The sequence below is a fragment of the Rana temporaria genome, chromosome 4 (assembly GCF_905171775.1).
Source record: "Rana temporaria chromosome 4, aRanTem1.1, whole genome shotgun sequence".
In the NCBI taxonomy this organism is placed as follows: Eukaryota; Metazoa; Chordata; class Amphibia; order Anura; family Ranidae; genus Rana; species Rana temporaria.
This window is the reverse complement of record NC_053492.1, coordinates 178,393,046-178,405,165: the sequence shown is the minus strand read 5'-3', so window position 1 is coordinate 178,405,165 and position 12,120 is coordinate 178,393,046. Positions and strand designations below refer to the sequence as shown.

At 42.5% G+C, this 12,120-nt stretch overlaps 1 protein-coding gene across 5 annotated transcripts in view; it reads left to right on the top strand.

Moving 5' to 3' along the window:
• The window catches only part of GNB4 (G protein subunit beta 4), a 172,026-nt gene that overhangs the window by 145,353 nt on the left and 14,553 nt on the right, over window positions 1-12,120 (top strand). For all 5 annotated transcript variants that reach the window (XM_040349418.1, XM_040349419.1, XM_040349420.1 and 2 more), the window contains 6 exons: window positions 1,118-1,226; window positions 2,355-2,393; window positions 2,482-2,588; window positions 4,351-4,414; window positions 5,010-5,172; window positions 8,559-8,625. In XM_040349418.1, the coding sequence (XP_040205352.1) occupies window positions 1,170-1,226; window positions 2,355-2,393; window positions 2,482-2,588; window positions 4,351-4,414; window positions 5,010-5,172; window positions 8,559-8,625 (497 nt within the window). In that variant the 5' untranslated portion in view covers window positions 1,118-1,169. The remainder of the gene's footprint in view (window positions 1-1,117; window positions 1,227-2,354; window positions 2,394-2,481; window positions 2,589-4,350; window positions 4,415-5,009; window positions 5,173-8,558; window positions 8,626-12,120) is intronic.

The window sequence follows — 12,120 nt, the reverse complement described above, 5'->3', positions numbered from 1 at the left end:
GGCAGATGACGGGTCTGTGTCCAGTCTGCATATGCAAGGCAGATGCAGCCCAATCTACTCTATGGGCCCTCTGATCCAATCAGATGGAAGGGATCGGATCCACTTCTGTTTTTTTTAGCAGATCGGATTGAAGGTAGGCAGGTGTAAATGGACAAAAGTCTGTTTACATCTACCGCTCCATAGAGGTCTGTTTGGGTCGGACCATTCGTGTGAAAGGGGCCTAAGGCTGCTTTTACACTGATGGTTTGCGGTCTACCCACACCAGGGGTGTGGCGCAGTGTACCTATGGTTTTCCCGAAGGTTAACTGCACTTTGGCATAGACGTCTTTTATATCCTGAAGGTGTGGTGCACTTTCTGGCACTTTCACGCCGGCTTCATTCACAACACTGATGCTCTGGCATGGCAGGTCGGCAACCTGCAATATGGGCTTGCCAACCAGCCATTCCAAAGCAGGCGGTCGCGGGCCACATTAGAGGGCTCCGCGGGCCACTGGTTGGGCACCCCTGCCTTAAACACGTACAGTATACTTGACTGGAGAGTTAGATGCAGCAATAGGGTACTTCTCCACCCAAAAGGGGACGCTTCGCTTGTCTGCCTCCACCCCCTTCTGCTGTCAAATTTGCCACCTTTTTTGCGTTTTAACATATTAAATATTCTGCTACTTGGGCATCTGAAGTTTGTATATCATTTGCAGATCAGTGCTTTAGTCAGTGTATTGTACATTATTGAAAAAATGGTAGAAGCAAGTGACGTTCTAAAGAAAAAACCTGCCCATGAGGTTCTGGATTGACGGCTCGTCTTCTGTTGCTAAAATTCGCCTAGTATTGGCTGCAGTGTCTCTGCACTGCAAGGGTAAATGCCCCTTAATTCTAGGTGCAGGTGATGAAAAGGCTGCACTACGCTGTCCTCTTCTCCCCGGCACCATGGATAGTCCTGTCTTTTCCAAAAATAACTTTCTGGCATTCTTCAGACCAGTGTTGTTTAGCAATGTTTTGCAGGCCTATGGTCAACTCTGTCTTTGCCTTGCAACCATTACTGATAGATTAATATATATGCAAGTCTTCTTAAAAAAAAAATGCCATCGTTTTGAAAATGCTGTTTTTCTTTCTCTTTCAGATCCGTTCTTGAAGTTGGTGGCCAAGGTGTGTAGCTTTTGCACATCATCAAAATGAGTGAGTTGGAGCAGTTACGGCAAGAAGCGGAGCAGCTGCGGAATCAAATAAGAGTAAGTCTTTGGCTGGGTGTGTTGCAGCACTCCAACAGTGGATAAAGATGAAGGGTTGGGATTAGGTGTCAGATATTACCTCCGCTGCCAGTTTGCTGAAGACTAGATTGCCCATTTAAAATGTCAGAGGAATTTACCAAAAAAAAATATCAGCCAGCTGACCGATATGATTAGACCTTCACACACGATATCCTCTCCTAGAAAACATAGAAGATTTATGAAAACTGCACCACAAAAAATGAAACTATTAATATGCAATAGCAGTGGACAAGTGTAAGGGTGCATTCACACCACGATTTTATCATCCTACTTGTTCTCACGATTTTTAGGTTTAAAATCGTACAAATCTGTATGGCAAAACGTATCCATTCACTTCCATTCATTAATGTAGGTCCCCAAGTGCATCCGATTTGATCCGCATCAGATTTGATACAATTTAAAATCGCATCAAAAATCGTGTTTGACCACGATTTTTGGTCCTGATTTGAAATCGTATTAAAATCGTGTCCGATTTTTTTTTTTTATATTGTGGTCAATCTAAATTGTAATAAATTGGATGACTGTGCGTTTTTATCCGATAAATCGTACCCGGTTTATTTATTACGCATGCGCACTAGACACTGGAACGAGCTAGAAACTTCAAGAATTGTACAAAAGAAAAAAAAAACATTCAAATAGCCAAAACTTTATGGCCATTGCCAGACATTATTTAAAATCAGGATCCGATTTTTTTAGTGAAAATCGGATGGAAAATTTACATACGATTTTGTCATATACGATTCCATTCGATTTAACGGTCCGATTATCGGATGTAAAAATCGTGATGTGAACCTAGCCTTAGAGGACCTTGGTTAAAATTGACATGCCAAACTTCTATGATCTTTTGGTGATTTTCGAAGTTTCTCCTAATTAATATTGATGCTTTTCTGTGTGTAGTTCAAAGGGTAATTAAAAACCATGAAAATGTCGGTGCCTTGTGCAACATAAATATTTGACTACTGAGATGGTAGACAAGACAATCTGTTTGCATGGTACTTCTGTTAGGCAGCATTTTTCCTTTGGATAAGCAAATTTATGTCCATTAACAACTAATAATCCTCTTCCTTTTTGTTTTTTTTCCCCCATTAGGATGCCAGGAAGGCATGCAGCGACACAACTCTTGTTCAGGTACATAGAAAAATTGCAGTGTTTTATTAATGTATGTGAGTTCTTTAAACGTTTTTCTTCCAACGCTTTACATTGTTCTTTACATTAGATCACGACCAGCTTGGACTCCGTAGGTCGGATCCAGATGCGAACTCGACGCACATTGCGAGGTCATTTAGCTAAAATTTATGCCATGCACTGGGGTTCAGACTCAAGGTATGTGTTTTTTTTTTTTTTTTTTTTTGAAGATGCTTTAGTGCTGTTTTCTAGTTTGAAGTATGCTTGTTTAATGGAAGTTTGTTTAACTTATTGCTGACTGCATAACGTATATATGCGTTGGCAAAGAGAGTATGTTTAACACCCAGTAACCCCACTTATGCCTCCATGGCAGCATGGGGTTGTGTGCTGTGAGCGTGCTCCCACCACTCTTACCAAGTTGCCACTGACGGCTCTGTCACGTATTCTGATTGGAACCATTGAGACCGTTTCCTAGACATGTGACTGCTGTGAGCCAATCATAGCAGTCGACTGATGGTGAAGCTGCAATGGTGAAGCAGTAGTAAAGTCTGCTTTATGATTTTTACCTACAGGTAAGCCTGTAATAAAGCTTACCTGTAGGTAATATGAATATTTCCTAAACATGCACCATTTAGGAGATATTCCCCCTGGATGCAGTCTGTGACGTCACCGGCGCATACGTCCTGAAGGTCTGGCATACTGTGCCGGTGTTCTATCAATATGGGTCCCCTATCGGATAGTGGCCAGCCTGGACTGCGCATGCGCAATCGGAAATCTCAGAGAATGAGACAAGTCGCACAAGTGGAAACCAATCCTTAGGGGGCACTTGCAAAGGAGACTGCCAGAAGTTGACAAGAGGCAGCCAAAAAATGCTATAAAGCCATGGCTTCACAACAAAAGGTTAGCCTCATCACTTAATTTATAAGAAACGTGTAATATAAAAAAACAAGGGTTTAATAGCACTTTAAGTCAAATTCAGATATGGTTGTGCAATAGTTTGATTAAATGGATGGGTCTCTTGATGGGTTGGCTTTGAGGATCACAAAATTGCAGTTTTTTTTTTCTTAAAACGGTTTCTCACAGAAAGCTTGTTTTTACCAAGACTTATCTCTGCGATTTTCATATTTTATCATCCTGAAATATACTTGGACAGCAATATGTATACATATGACAGCGATTTTCAGGCTATGCGTTAATAATAATGCCATTAGAAGAGCAATGCTACAGAACTCTATTTTATTCTAGTTGCATCAGATCCCATCTTGTTTCACCTTGCAGTAACTTGTAAAATTTTACTCTCTCTGTATTTACTAGCCAAACTTACAACATGTATTTTTTTTTTATATCTGTGGTAACTATTAAAATGCAGATGCCTACCATTTCCTTTTTGCAGACATGGTAAGTCCCCTTGCACACGGGGCGGACTCTTGTCGAGCAATTCCCCCTGCTCAGCGGGAATCTGCACGCTGAGCAGGCGGATGACTGGTCAGTGGAGCAGCCACAACCCGCTGTTCTCTATGGGATGGTCGGATGGAAATGGCCTGCATGCCCGAATCCATCCAACTGTCGTCTGATCCGCCAGGAGGCTGGGGAACGGATTCCCATCTGTCTGTTTTTGGCAGATGGGATCAGGTGCAGGTGGGTCTAAATGGACACACATCAGTTTATATCCACCTCCCCATAGAGAACATTAGGTGGTATGATCCGGTCTGCCTAAAAAAACGAAGTGGGGAACCTGATTGGCCCATTGGTGTGAAATGGACCTTAACAGTCTTTTTCTCCTATATACTGATGATGTTTTCCAAAATAAGTCGTATATGAAGTTTACCGGGTAACATTTGACTGTTTAGTAGTATTCTATCTGAAAGTAGAACTACAGATAACATGCGCCTTCAAAGTGTCTGTTGCGGGATGTATGATAATGCTTCTCGGTTCTAAATGTGTTGCCTTTTGTCTTTAGGCTATTAGTCAGTGCATCTCAAGATGGAAAATTAATTATCTGGGACAGCTATACAACAAATAAGGTAAAGTACTTGCTAGATTCTAAAATGATATTTTAATGGTTGCTTTATATGATTGAGTAGTATGATTGTGCATAGCGAACAATGATGCAGTTCTTGCTTGCCTATATATAGTTGGGGCAGCTAATTTTGTAAATGAGAATGCATACAATTGGTCATCACCACCAATTATTATTTTGTAACCACTCTTTTATAACTTCACTATATGTTGCAGCTGCTCCCCCTGGGAAGGCATCTAGTGCAGCTGGCTCTTCTGTCTTGCCATTTAAAAAAAATGCTGGCAGTTATAGTTGCCGCAGAATTTACACAGTACTGTTATGAGTGTGCTTCTCTGACTATTTAATCAGGTCATTTAATATCTGACAGTTGCTGCCCTGTTAACTGTCTGGCCTTGCAAACTTTGAACATTATGGTCAGATACCAGAGCCATGTGGTCAAAAGTTCTGTGTAAATTAGAGGGCTCGGTTTGGCCTTGTAATGCCCTTAAAGAGAAAAGAAAAAGGGCATTGGCCCTGCAAAATCAAGCAGTGTAATGTCCTTTTTGGATGTTGAGTTTTAAAGATTTTAATGTTGTTTTTTTTACCTTTTGTACCTGTAGATGCATGCTATTCCTTTGCGGTCCTCATGGGTAATGACCTGTGCTTATGCTCCATCTGGAAATTACGTAGCTTGTGGAGGCCTAGACAACATCTGTTCCATTTACAACCTGAAGACAAGAGAAGGCAATGTGCGAGTGAGCAGAGAGCTGCCAGGACACACTGGTAAGATATATCAGTTTAGGTAATGGCTATGTTTAAACAGGTAATCTTATACTGAAGGAAGTTACCTAGGTCTTCCACATGGGCATCATGGTTCTGAACGCTTAAAGAATAGAAGTTCCCTAGTATACCTGAATTCAAATTGGCCTTCCTACAGTTGGAAAAATATACAGTTAAAATATGTTTATGGTACTCTTTTGCCCCAGCAAACTTGAGGCTCAAACAAGCAAAACTGCATCTGAAGCCAAGAAGAGTTAATCTTGTTTTTCTCAGGCCTTGAAGTCCAGGAGCCATCGGCAATCGCAGATCCTGGACCTCCAAATCTACCGCTTTCCAAAGTTAGGGGGAACTCTTTTGGCTTTTCTGGACACTTGGACTGAATGCACACCATATGGATGGGTAAAAGACATGGTGTGGCTAGAAGCTACATGCTAGAGCTCTCTGTCTCCAACCTGCTTCACATCCTCCATCCTGGCTGTGTCTTTGCAAAGGCTAACAGACCTCCATTTTGCTATGGTTCCAGATTTCATGGTTTCTACTCCAACCTGTCCACTATTCCCGACGTCAAATGGGGCTTTCAGTCTCTCTTGGATCTGAAGTCACCTAAATGCATTAATCTTTCAGGTCTGTCACGGTCTCCCTTCACCAAGGAGATTTTATAGCCTCTCTGGACATCAAGCATGTCCCTTATCTTTTCAGCACATCACTGCTACCTGCTTTTTGCATTGGCAAAACTAAAATGGTCGCTGACTGGTTGGTAAGTTTGAGCTTGGAAATCTCGTTATATTTGACATACGTTGCCATTCCAGTGCTCCTTGCTACAAAGACCAGTTAGACCCTGAAACACATCATGAGACCAGTGTTGCCAACATCAATATTTTTACTGGCAGCCACAAACAAACAGGCACTTTTCTCTTGTCAGGAAACACCAGGGATAGGAAAAGGTTGCCAGTAAAAAATGTGTCTGTCGCTATCCAAGACCATCTGAGTGCCTGTGTTTGGGCACGTCTGGGGAAGGCAGTGTTTGAGAGTGATGTCATGATGCAAGAGGAGCTGCTGAAACCTTGTCTGTCTGTGGGACAGGAGCAAGGCAAGCCAGGAGCGGGACTGTCGGTGCTGTTTGGACTGAAGGGACCACCTGGCACGGAGAAAGACTGTCATTGTGACTCCGGAGGGGACATGTGTCGAAGTGTCATCATCTGTTCTGCTGCATACTGTGTCCCTGTGAGAGTCAATTTCATCTGTGCCCGTCCGTCCATTCTAATTTCTTGCCCTCCCGCTTCCTGTTCCTGAGCTACTTACTTGCGATATCGAAAAGAAATATGTTTTTTTTTTCCTTTTAATATTTGCTTTAAATGACATTGCAAATTGCATATTGTACTTGTTGTTTGTAGCCTAAATACTGAAATTTGCACTTAAAACTGTAATTTTGTAACTTTTTTGCAAATGCCAGCAAAAGCTTGACTGTGCTAGTAAATTTTGGGTGTCGTGCCAGTAAATCTCAATCTGGTAGGTTGGCAACACAGAATGAGACAAATATCCAGAATGGCTCGAATCTTCATTCATATGTGCAAAATTCTATGGCTAAAGGCTTGGACAGTGGAATTTGCCTGTAAAAGGCACTTGACGCACATGCTGTTCCAAGGAATATTCTGTTTGGTGAAGCACTGATCAACTTATCAGAGGTCACAGGTGGGGAAGAAAGTACCAAAACCACTCACCTTAGTGGACTGCAGCTGGTGTCAGGGCTTCAAGAGCCATCACACACATATCCAGGACATGGGCTACAACTGTCACATTCCTTGTGTCAAGCCACTTTTTTGAACCAGAGACAACATCAGAAGCGTCTTACCTGGGCTAGGAAGAAAAAGGGCTGGATTGTTGCTCAGTGGTCCAAAGTCAGCGCAGCCCTCTGCCAGGAAATTCTAGAGCACTTCATGCTTCCCTCTGCTGACCATCTTTATGGAGAGGCTGATTTCATTTTCCAGCAGGACTTGGCACCTTCCCACACTGCCAAAAGTACCAATACCTGGTTTAAGGATCATGGTATCACTGTGCTTGATTGGCCAGCAAACTCGTCTGACCTAAACCCCATAGAGAATCTGTAGGGTATTGTCAAGAGGAAGATGAGACACCAGACCCAACAATGCAGATGAGCTGAAGGCCTCTTGATATTCTAATTTATTTGAGATGCACCTGTATGTCCACCCTCACTTCCCCTCTGTTAAAATAAATTCCAGTGGGTTAGTAGGATGCCAGTCCATAACCTATGTCTGTAATGGTGTCATCTAGTACTCCAGTTTCCTGCTACAGAATGAAAACACAGTGTTTTTTTTTCTCTCCCTAGTTGAGATTTCCTCTTGTGTCCCCTCTAGACAGGAAATGATGGGATACATTTTCAGTGGGGACATACACTAGGCTGTAATAAAACACATTTTGCTCACTAACATAGTAAACGGTAGAATTAGTTTTAGCTTTCAGGAAACCTGTATTTGATCTTGTAGCAGTGTAATTCTAATGCCGCGTACAAACGGTCGTTTTATGTGATGAAAAAAAAATGACGTTTTTAAAAACGTCACTTTAATTGACCGTGTGTGGGGGAAAACGTCGTTTTATGTCTTCTAAAAAACGACGAAAAAGAAATTGAAGCATGCTTCAATTTTATGTGTCGTTTTTCAAAACGTCAACTTTTACTTCACAGAAATTGACCGTGTGTAGCAAAAACGTCGTTTAAAACGACGTTTTTTCATCCGCGCATGCCCAGAAGCTACTTATGAAGCGAGCTTCAATGGTAAAATGTGGTGGAACGTAACCTCGCTTTGCTAGAACATTGTGAGAAAAACGATGGTGTGTAGGCAACTTCGTCTTTGAAAATTGAAGTTTCAAAAACGTCGTTTTTTACTTCACAGAAAATGTCGTTTTTTTTCATCACATAAAGTGATGGTGTGTATGCGGCATTATACTTTGTCTGTAAACTGACCTGATAAACCAGGTTACTGAGGTTATGTTTTCAGGTCTGTTTGTGCTATGCTTAGGCAATACACTACCATTCACATCACATAGCTGTCCTGTCACAATGTACAGAATGATTCCACTTTAATGCAGCGTGTTTTGCTCTGTGAGTTATCAGGGAGGAGTTCAGTAAACGCATTTTATTACCATGAACACATTTTGCAAGTGGTAAGTAAATAAAGAGAGCAGCTCCAGTCTGAAAGTGAAAATACCTTGTATATAAATACAGCTGTTTGTAACAAAGTTAAACTGTAGGCTAGGTGTAGACACAAAATTTATTTTTTATTTATTTAAATAATATCAGTGCATGTTGTACTTTTTGTCAAACCTGCTTCTTTGGATCCTTTATCTGTTCTTTTTTTTTTTTTTTCCTTTAGGTTATCTTTCATGCTGCCGTTTTCTAGATGACAACCAAATTGTTACGAGTTCTGGAGATACAACTTGGTTAGTGATCCGGTTTAATTTTAAATAACCTTTTAATATCTGATTGTCCTGCATTATTTTCTTCTGTAAATTAGAATACAGTAGCATTTTTGCCTAACTGCTTGATTGTATAAACCAATACAAACCATATTTACTATGCATCTATAAAGGACAATGCTTTCAATCATGTATGCTTTCGCTTCTGCGTGTGAGCTGTTCAGGCCAGGGCGCTTAAAAAATAAATAAAAACATTTCTTAATTTTTTTTTATTTTGACACGGTTTAAAAAAAATAAAATAAAAATTGGGTCACTTTTATTCCTATTACAAGGAATGTAAACATCCCTTGTAATAGAAAAAAGCATGGTCCTCTTAAATATGAGATCTGGGGTCAAAAAGACCTCGGATCTCATATTTAGATTAAAATGCAATAAAGAAAACTTTTTTTTTTTAATAAAAGGCCCTTTTAAGAGCTATGAGTGGAAGTGGCGTTTTGCCATCCTTTCTCTAGCCTGGGAGAGGGGATTGAGCCCCTGGACACCAGGCCATCTGCCTTGGACACAAGGGGGGTGGACAACAAGAGAACGTTGGCCAGGGAGCAATGTGTACCTGCTTTAAATATTTTTAAATAGTTTGTTGCAGCCATGGCCTAGCATGCGCCACTTTAAAAGCGTTCGGTTGCAGCTATAAACCTAACATGCACCGTTTGTGATTCTGGGACATATTGTGGCACAAAGTCCTGGGACACATTTCGGCATACAATGGGCCCATTCTGTGTGCATAGTTCAGCACTCAGTATATGGTACACGGTCCTAATTCTGGCGCCATCCTGAGCACATTACTTTGAAAAACTGCAAACGGGTATACTGTAGCTCCAGTTTCTCTGCTTGAGTTTGTGGGTCACGTCTCCGCATCAGTCTTTACTGGATTCCCCAGCAGTTTCATCCATTTGACACAGGATGGCTACACCGTAGAAACTGTCTCTGCACTGATTAAAGCTGTGCTCCACCCAAAAGAGGACGCGCCGCTTGTTTGTACCATCCCCTTTCCCTCTGCCACATTTGCCACACTTTGGGGGGAGGAGGAGTGGCTGCCTGGTTTTGACAGGTACCCTCTCACGACTCGGCCACGGTGAACGAAGCCGGACCTACGCCCCCTCCTGCCCCACAGACTTCTGGGACACATTACAGGTCCCAGAAGACTACGGGATCATTCACAAGGCGCAGCACAACTTGTGCATGCGCAGTAGAAAACCGGCTTTGACACAACAAGACTTCACTTCCTGTTTCCCTTACTAGAGATGCCTGCACCCAAAGCCGATTGAAGAAGGGGGAGGACATTGCGGGATTCCTGGACAGGTAAGTGTCCTTATATTAAATGTCAGCAGCCACAGTATTTGTAGCTGCTGCCTTTTAATATATTCTAAAGGAGCATGGAGTTCCTCTTTTTAAGCTTGCAGGCATCTCATAGGGGATCCTCTCGCCCTCATAATGAATGGCAGGCCGAGGGACAAGGACGGAGGGCCAGCACACACCATGCAGAGGATCAGAATGTGGTTATAATGGTTCCTCTATACCTCGGTCTCTGGGCCTCCAGTCTCCATATTTCTGAGTCTCCCTATATCTCCTTGGGAATGTCCTTCCTCCTTTTTAACTAAAGAGGAATTTGCAGCCTCTATGGCACACCTGATGGGAAAAATATCGGCTTTCATAGAGACTGCAGACGTAAAGCGCCACCAGCCAGTGTTTCATGCTGAATCCTTGTCTGACTTGTCCATCGCAGAAGCATTGCTTCCTGATAAGTGGGCAGCACAGTGGTGCAAAAGGGTCGCTGGTTCGAATCCCGACCACAACACCATCTGCCTGGAGTTTGCATGTTCTCCCTGTGCATGCGTGGGTTTCCTCCGGGTACTCCGGTTTCCTCCCACACTCCAAAGACATGCTGGTAGGTAAATTGGATCTTGTCCAAATTGGCCCAGTATATATATGTATATCTGTGTGTATGACTGTGTGTCCCAAGCGTGTCATGATCCTACGGGGTAAAATGACTGCACCAGCCAAGCAGACTCTGGCTGGAAAAAGCGCCCAGAGGCGATTCAGTTTGCATGAGTTGCGCTATACAAGTCAGTCATTCATTCATTCATAAGGAAGTGGAAAGTAAATTCTTGGAGTCTGTTAACTCCTCCTAGGAGGATGGGTGGCCTCCTTCAATCTCTCCCAAGCTAAAAGAAACTATTAAAATTTTGGTAGACAAGGTGCTCTCCTCTTCGAAGTTAGGACCATTTTCACCTACTGGACCGAAGGTCCCCAGTATGGAATCCCTTCCAAAAAAGCAACCTAATGGGTCATTTTTTAGTTGACCTTTTTAGTATAGGATATGCTGTACAAGGACTGGCCAGGACTAGATAAAATTTATGTATGCAGCAGTACACAGTGGAGAGGAGATCAACCTCAAAAAGTGGAAGGTGCTGTGATGGATCTGACCTTTTTCTCACTTCAATAAGTCCCTTTCCATTTCCATTTGGGAATGTCCCAGACTGCAGACCTAGTGGACAAGAGGTTGGAGGCCCTCCTTATAACCTCTTCTTTGCTTTGTTGAGCTTGGCACCTTGTTCTTACACATATCTGGTCTTGGAATCTTAATTTTAGTCCTGTTGGGATTAAAGAACCATATTTTTTAAGCCTATTTGGAATCTCCCCTGGGCCAACCTTATCCACAGGGTAGTTTTTGTGGCTATTGCTCCAGTGACACGGGTCTTGGAACTGGTGCCTTATCCAGTAAAAATCCCTTCATTTGTTCAGAAAGCTTTTGAGGCCCCAAGCCTCATTTCTCCCTGAGATTTTGGTCTTCTGCCTTAATCGGGGGATCATCCCTCCGCCTGCGTCCTGCTCTAAAGCACCCAAAGATCTTTACATTGTTTAGATGTGGTATACGCAGTGCGAATTTTGTCTCTTGACCACTGCATCCATCCAACCATCAGATTCTCGGTTTGTCCCGTCTGTGGGTTCTCACGAAGGCTGTTCTGCATCACCATCTATCTCCTATATACATTAGGCAGGCTATCACTGTACTCTTACGACTTGACGTATAGGAATAATTCCTTTCCGTATTGAGGCTCATTTGCCTCCTTTAGTCTGTGCCATTTGGGCTTTTCAGCACCAGGCATCTGTTTCTCAGATACAAGGCCACCACCTGGTTTTCAGTTCACACATTTGTAAAGTATTGCTAAGTGGATATACAGGCTGCAGCTGACTCCAACTTCGGTGGTAAGGTGCTTTGAGCTGCTCTTTACGTTCGGAGACCTGGTTGTCTTGTTTTGGACCTGCTAGCTTTGTTGGCTGTTCCACCCTTCAGTTGTGTTGCTTTGGGGCGTTTCATGGTCAAGATTTAAAGTAGCCCATGTATTGTATGATTGGGATATAAGGATTTTTGGCTTGTGTGTGTGTGTGTGTGTGTGTAAAATCCTTTTTCAAGAGGTATAGTAAAAGACACTGTCCTTTTTTTGTCCTAGCATTTTC